This window comes from Rhineura floridana, chromosome 4 (genome assembly GCF_030035675.1).
Source record: "Rhineura floridana isolate rRhiFlo1 chromosome 4, rRhiFlo1.hap2, whole genome shotgun sequence".
NCBI lineage: Eukaryota > Metazoa > Chordata > Lepidosauria > Squamata > Rhineuridae > Rhineura > Rhineura floridana.
In genome coordinates this window covers 136,571,055-136,579,081 of record NC_084483.1, presented here as the reverse complement: position 1 = coordinate 136,579,081, position 8,027 = coordinate 136,571,055, and the positions used below count along the sequence as shown (strand labels likewise).

The following is an 8,027-nucleotide window of genomic DNA, read 5'->3' as shown; positions in this document are numbered from 1 at the left end:
AATTGCGACAAAAGGGCTGGTGAAAAACTATGCTACCCAGGACGCCGCGCGGCGCCGAGTCTCCGTTTCCATAGATCTGGGGAGAGAATTACATCAGTGTTTCTGAGAGAGGGGCTAATGGCGCTAGAAAATAGGCGGGCTTTGTAGTTTTGAAGCCAATAGCGGGCAGGTAAGGCGGAGAGAGGGTGGGCTTTCAGTTGTCACTCACGCTTCGGGTCTTGGGGGAGGGTAGCGAAGAGCTTGGAGCGGAGCCGCTTCTGTCGCGGTCGCCACCGGGGTTCGGACGGGAGGGACTGTTCTGCTGTATTGCCGAGCGGGAGCCCTCGCCTGCCTTCAGAGCCAGGCCAGAGATTGCTCTATAGACGCGTGATTTTTGGCCAGGGGATCGAGTCGAGAGCTGGGAGGAGGCTCCATCCTCCTCGTCCCCCCCCGCAGGTTTGGGGGGGACCAGCGAGAGAGCGGGCGACAGCCGTGGAACAAAGGTAACGTAGTCCGGTGTAAGATCTTCTCTGCCCCCGTGACCCTACGTGGCCGGTAAGGCTCCTCTGTGGAGACTGGTGCCTTCTGCAGCGGTGATCAGAGAAAAAGAGAGGGGGAAAGAAGCGCTTCTGGTTTGTTGTTTTTCTCCTTGTTGAGGCTGCGTCGGGACTCGCCGATCCCCCCCACCCCATCCGAAACCTTCGGGTCTCTCGAAGGAAGGAACTGGGGGGTACTTGTCCGGGAGCCTCCTTTGGAGGTCGAGATGGGAGGGAAGGCGCCTCTTGTTTCTCCTTTACTGACCGTCGTTTGCTTGATTTCCTCGATCGCTGACCTGCTCTGAGCAGGGAGCTGCGGCTGTTGCTGAAACTCCTGCCGTGGAGTCAGCGTTGAGGAGGGGGGGAGCAAAGAGAGAGAGAGGAAGACAGGTTGCTGTAAGGTTTTTTGGGAGCCGCATTTCTTAACACGGTATGGGGAGGAGAAGGAGAAGAGCTACATGTCGAGCCCCCCCCTCCCTTCGCTCCTTGTCCTAGTACAATGGAGAACCTCCCCTCCCGCAGGGAAGAGTATGTGCGTGTCTGCATGGACGAGAAAGCGCCTCTGTCCTGGCTGGACACCCTCACAACCTGTATCTCCCTTATCCAGAGACCCCTTCTTATTTGGGTGGGTGAGGGTATAAGAGCCACTCCCAGTGAGCCAAAGGCGAAGGGCTCCTTCTTCCTCAGGCGGTACCCAGAAAGGGGGAGCGGGGGGGTGTTAAGAAACGGTTGTTGTTGTGGCAAGTTTCTCCTCTGACAGAAATGGCGTCAAAGGCAGCGAGTGAGGGGGAAGCCGAGCCGCGGTGTGTGTGAGGCTCCGAGAGGAAGCGGCGGCTATAACTGAAGTGGCGAGGTGGTGGTGGCGGCAGGGAAGAAAGGGGGCCCTGTGTAGAGGGAATGAGAGAGGTAGGGTAGGGGGATCTCGGGAACGGGGGCGAAGCTCCTGTGGAATGCCCCCCTCGCAGAGCACGAAAAGGGGGTGGTGCGGTGGCTCAGTGCTTTGTTTTAAATTTCAGGTCCAGCCTCGGCAGCTCAACCTCTTTCGGGTTTTTCTACTGCAGCCTGAGTTCATCATGAAGGTAAACCACTTATGGGGCGGGGGATGGGGAGCCGGCGGAGGGTTATGTCTATTCTGGTGTGACGATTGGAGCCGTTTCAAGATCTAGACTGCGGGCTGTGTGTGTTGGTTTGGTTTTTGTAAACTCTTCCTATGCTGTGCAGAGGGCATAATGTTAATGTAAATCTAGTATGCTCTAGTTTTTCTTCTGCAACACCCTTTCAAAGGAGAATGAGGACATGGCTGCTTGGGCCAGCCTTGGTAGTTTGGCGGAGGAATAGGGGATGTTTGTTCCCCTTAGGAAAGCACGAAGTTGGGCTGGGGGAGGTCTCCTAACCACTTGTATTTAATTAGTTTGAGGCTAAATAATAGATTTAATTTACTTTTTATTTATAGGAGCCCCACTGAATTGACATTTGTGGGCTGCTGGAAGGGTCTATATGGGAGGGAAGATTATCTGCAGCAGAAAATATTGCTGCAAGATGCAGAAATATTTTTAAAACTGCTTTTTGCTGTTGGATGCAGTGAGTATTTGTATGACATGTTCCCATTAAGTGCAGGCACTGACAGCTAGTGATGAAAATGTGATGAAAGAAATATTAATACAGTGTTACTTATTTTAAAAACTGGAACTGTCTGTGAGCACAGAACCTGGTGTAGGATATTATCTAAACATCCAGAGCAAGCCCCTAATCAAAGTCTAAATCTGGCTTTCAGGCTTTACAAAACCTGTTACAGGCACTTCCTGAATAACTGAAAATGGAATACTGCAGAATACTTGAATGATATGCACTGTCTACCATATTTGTTATTAAATATTGTAAGCTGCTTCATCTGTTGAGTAAGGCCTTTCTTGAGGGATGTGGATAGCTACAGTTATACATCAGCTGTTCCGGAAATGCTAACATAAAATCAAATGTTTCACACAATTTAAGTTGGTAGTTCTCACCAAATAAGCTCTGTGACTATATTCTCTTTTGATAAAATAGTTGTTTTCCCCCCAGAAAGAATTAGTGAGTTGTATCAAAATCTGTTGTTTTTTACGTTAAGGCTGTTTGTGATAAATAAAAGCATAGTCTTTTCAGTCCAAAGACTGTTTGTTTTAAAAATATGTATAACTTAATTCTTGTTGCTTATATATGCAACTTTAGGACTTCTGTAGGGTGAAAGATTCATGATTAGATATTATTTGTATAGCAATAGCCATGCAGTTCTAAAGTATGGAGTCATGCAGTTCTGCAGTTGTTGAAAATAGGAGGCAATATTGTAGTGTAGTCTTTGCTTTGTAACAATTGAAAACCCTGTTTGTGTTAAATGAAAATACTTTTGAAAGTGCTGAGTATATTTATTTTTAGTTTCTTAGGATAAGTGTATGAAATGAAAGTAACAGTGTATTTCATACTTCAGAAATGGGTGTACTTCAAAAATGGGTGTTTATCATTTTGATTCCATAATATTATAGTTTTAGCTCATACCAATCTTGTCACAATCTGATTTTGTACATGTTTGTTCTGTCTGCATCAGCCAATGATTTTAGCATATAGAACTTGACTCAAATATATATGTTTATTTAGAAATGTCCCACTTTATTCAGTGGGCTTAATCCCAAATAAGTGTTCATAGAATTGGATTGAAAGAACTGAAATAAAATAGATCAATAATTTATAAAGACTTATAAATAATTTATAATTTATAGCTATTATGAAGAAAATCATGGCAGAAATATGCATTTTGGAAAATGGCCACTTTGCTTCCTCCCAGATTCTTGGACAGATGAGATACTTATAGGTGTCAGTAGTTTCTGTCCTTTTGGGAAAGCAGAGCCTTGGCTAAAACAAGAGGGCACAAACTTTTGCCGCTCCATAAAGAGGATGAACTTACAAAAGGCAACATTCTCAATGCCATATGGCTTTGGTCACTGACAGCTGTAGTATTCATTCTTTATACTCTGGCAGCATTGAATTCTGCATATCCTGCTCCAGACTTCATTCTGTTGCATGTCAGCACTTTGAGTAATAGTCAGAATACACGTGCAGAGAAGGAAAAATAAGGAGCATCTAGGCATTAGTTCACCCTGTAGTACTGTTAGTGCTGTGACTCATCGAGATGTTCCTTTTTGTTCTGTACTGGGGAATAAGTTACTTCCCAGCTTCAGGATTATACCCTCTACTATCTTTTCTTCGATTGCACCATGCCACAATGTAACTGAATGCCTTATATCTGTAAATGGGTAATATATTTTTTAAAACGTTGGCTTTAAACTTTTAGAAAATAACTCATTGCTTTCATTTATAACCCATGTTTAAAGAATGCTTTGTAGTATATCAGTACTGCTGTAAGGGTAACACTGATAAGAATAATAGGACTGTAAGCAAGGGTGGTTGTTTTTCTTTTTCTATTAATATTATGTTTTACTAGAATGAACTTGTGTAAAAAAATGATGTGGAAGATAGTGCTTCAGTAGATGAGAGGAAGCAGTGAAAATTTTAATTGTGTGTGTGAACTCGACAGAGTCACCAACGTGGAAATAAAATTAATTATAGGACAATGCCACAAGCTCTGACTGATGGGCCTACTGGCTGTTTCCTTAAGTGAAGGAGGCAAAGTTGTCTTTATTGGTTCATGTTCAAGGCTACTGGTCTGAAAAATCCATTTTTTTCCAGCTTGCCATTTTGCTTTTTTGCTATTGTTTGAAGTTGCACAAGGGACTCTTCTGTGCTACAGTCCCTTATCAGTAACTGAATGATAAATGTAATTTTTCTCTTGAGTTGACCACACTCAGATGTAGGTATCATTAAGTACATAAAAACAAAGATTCACTTTACTTATATCTTAGCAAGTTGCCTTTATTATTAAGGTGTGTTGATAATCCCTAGGAGCATCTGTGCCAGTTCCAAGACATTTAGTCCCTTTGTGTGAATAAATGAATGGAATAGAAATTAATAAACTATAGATTTGTGATGAACTAATAATCCTGAAACAATGGATTTTAAATAAGTGTTAAATGTCTCTTTTCCCACTTTAATCTCATAGTACTCATTGTAACTAGAGATCAATTAGCTCAGTATGCCAGGGAACAGCATGAAAAACTGTAGTAATTTATGTATTATGGGGATTATTGCATATTTCCTTTGGCTTCACAAATAGTCAGTCATGCAAGTTTTTAAGTGTACTTCAATAGATCAGTTTCCTTACTGATGAATATACCAAATTCTCTGATAAGAAGCACTGATTCAAATGTATTTTCCAATAAAGAAGGTGGATGATTAAGGAGCAGTCTTCAGTCATTGCCTTTTTCGTCAAGTCATTATAACTTTTGTTTCTTTATATGTCTGGAATAAAACTAATACAGTAAGAGTGAATTGTTGTGTTCCTGATTCCACTATAACTGTATATTGTCAGCTTTTCATGCTCTGCTGTAGAGCCCATCTTCTTTTAGAACATGTTTGGACACTCCAGTGTCTCAGACACGTGGGAGAGGTGAAAGGAAAAGAGGTGTAGAGATAGGAACGTTTTTTCATATGTGGTTGCAGTGTGTACATGTTCAGACATTCTGTATTGCAGTCCTCACAGAAATAGGTAAAATCACTAACCAGATAATTAATCTAGATCCACAATTGGTCTTACGCTATTCAATAGGGAATCCAGGAATATTTTGCCTAAGTGACCTGTCCGTTGGCAGCAACAGTAGCAAAACATTGGAAAGTGATGGTTGTAAATGTGATAGAAATTAGATATCAGCAGATTTGGAATCTAGCATTCATGAAAAAACATACACACATTGAGAAAAGGAACTGCTAGAAACAGATTTCATGCAGTATGGAATTGCTTTATTACATACGTTGCTAAAATGGAACGTGAATGTGGTCTTCTACTGACATATGGTCAGTTATGGAAGAATGAGGTTGGATAAGGCCTGAAATGGATGGATTAGTAGCAATATCTTGTGGTATAATATTCTGGATACTCTACTTGGCAAATGCTTTATATTCTGTTTCTGTTGTTTTTTATATCTAAAAATAAATAAAATGTTAAGGAGTGAGGCCTCCAAATACACATGTGCTCTTGCAGTTGACTTAAAATGCAGTTAAATTATACAGCTAAAACTATAAAAAGATGTATTGTTGAAAAAATAATATTTGAAGTGCTTTAAAAGCAGGACATTTTAAACTACAGTTCTTCATTTTGGGAATGTGCTTTATAGAATCCCTTAACCTATTATAAGGTGGTCATTCAGAACAAGGATCACTTCATCAAATGATGAATTTTCTTCATGAGTATTAATTTCCTACACAGAAAATATACGTATGCTGTAGTACGCTTTGTGTCAAATACAGGTGTGTCTTTTGGACCATGTAAACACAGAAAGCTTCAACTGGCAATGGATTCATGCAGACTGCACATGTGGTGAAAGGTGTGTTCATTGACGGTGTGTGACACAGGTTGTGTGAAATATCTTTAAGCCTCTTTGTGAGGAGGGTATGCTAACATTCATACTGTTGATATATCCACTTCTTTAACCACCTCTGCCCTCTTCCCCCCCAAATCACTGATGTGCTCATAGATCTTGCTGTTGCAGTGACTAAGAGAGGCAGTGAAGGTTTTCAGGGTTGTTGTTTTGTAACAACACTGTGAAGGAATATCAGTCATTTGTGGTGGTGTTTCTATATAAACTGCTTGAAGTGAAATAGTACCATCACGCTTTGGTTGAAAGCTCAATTGTTCTTTCAGACAATGTGCCATAACCTAGTTAAGAATTTAGCAATGTTCCCCTTTTCTAGGCAACTGGGTAGAAACAAATACAGGATTAAAACAGAAATGCTTTTAAGAGTGCAGACACTAGAAGTAAGATAAAGCAGAAAGGAAGGAAATACTTATAGGATGTTTATCTCTAGAATTGATTATGAAGTTGTGAAAGTAGCATTTCATGAAAGAAATACTTGCTTATATACCCTTTCTAACCTGCCACTGGTGTGCCTTGTTTCCCTTCCTCCTTTTCCTCATGCTTGCATAACTCTAATGCAATAACAAAAAGAAATGTTTAGACAATACTATTGTGTGTTACTTTATAAAGTCTGTTATTTTAAGAACAGTAATCCAAGATCTCCTTTAGATTAAATATTTGCTCTAATTGCAAGAAAGTGTGATGAAGAAATATTTGAAAAAAATGTTTATAGTTAGTTTACTCTCAGGAACCCACAGATCTAGCCAGGCCACTATTAGTGGTTGCTACCACCACATGCTTTCCTGAATCCTGTGCAAACTGCAGAGAACCCAGGAAAGGAAAAGTGTTGTGCCCTTGTGTTAGACTTTCAAAGAAGGTAGTAGTAGTAACTTGGCTGTTGTTACCTTATGCAACAAGCCCATTATGAAGAGAGAGAGAGAAACCAGCCTTTCTTTTCTATCATACCTGTGGAGAAAGGGAGGCAGGCTTCTCTTATTCATGATGATATTTTGTAGGAGGTGTCACTAGCAGCTAGGCTATACAAGGCTTCCAGAAACCTCGCATGTCACCCCACCCCACCTTTCCTCCCCCAAATTCTCCATAGAAGACCTGTGTGAGACAGACCAACTCTCCTTTCCACCATGCAGACTTTGGGTGAGAAAATGAGGGAAAGTTGTCCTGTGAGGTTCGTTTTGCTGGAAGTGTGGAGTTTTCCACTAGAGAGGAAAGAGTTACTTGCCATTGTCAGGCACACAAGTTGAATTTATGGAACCCTGTTAACTGCAGATCAGGAAAGAGATCCTAATTAGCTCTTCTAATGATATTATGCCTTAAATGGTCAAGAAATACTGGGATGGATCCAGACTTACCACTCCATGAATGAAAGGGCTCCTTCCGTTTGTGGAGGGTACCAGGATCCAGCAGACTTTGCTGAAGGAAATGGGGGGGGTGATTTTCACTTAGTCCCCTCAGCCCTAGCTCTCCTGCTATTTCAGGGGCTTCTTCCAATCTTCCTGGGGAAGTATTAGGAGATGCAGCAGGAAGGAAGAATTGGTGAAAATTGCCTTCCTCCTGTGTAAATAGAACTTTAATGAGTGTGATTCTGGATTCAACCCAGTGAGTTTCATTTGTAGGAAGTGTCTCATTAAAGTTTTTTAAACTTGCAAATTTATTTATTTCTATACTTATATTCTACCCTCATCGCAAATGAAGCCCAGGGGAGTAAACAAAAACACTAAAAACACCCTAAAACATCTTAAAAACAAAAGACTTTAAAACATCTTAAAACAGCTTAAACAATCTTTTAAAAAATCTTTTTAAAAAAGCTTTAAAACAGCTTAAAAAGTAATTGCAACACAGACACGGGCTGGGATAAGGTCTCTACTTAAAAGGCTTGTTGACAGAGGAAGGTCTTCAGTAGGTGCTGAAAAGATAACAAAGATGGTGCGTGTCTGAAATTTAAGGAGAGGGAATTCCAAAGGGTAGGTGCCACAACACTAAAGGTCTGCTT

The 8,027-nt window shown here is 41.1% G+C and overlaps 1 protein-coding gene across 5 annotated transcripts in view; it reads left to right on the top strand.

Moving 5' to 3' along the window:
* Positions 1-64: 64 nt before the first annotated feature.
* Positions 65-8,027, top strand: part of ARID4B (AT-rich interaction domain 4B) — a 141,278-nt gene continuing 133,315 nt past the window's right edge. The window contains exons 1-2 of one of the 5 annotated variants that reach the window (XM_061624525.1): positions 65-169; positions 1,532-1,594. In XM_061624525.1, coding sequence (XP_061480509.1) covers positions 1,589-1,594 — 6 coding nt within the window. In that variant the 5' untranslated portion in view covers positions 65-169; positions 1,532-1,588. The other 4 variants (XM_061624527.1, XM_061624524.1, XM_061624528.1 and 1 more) reach the window with 4 other exon arrangements.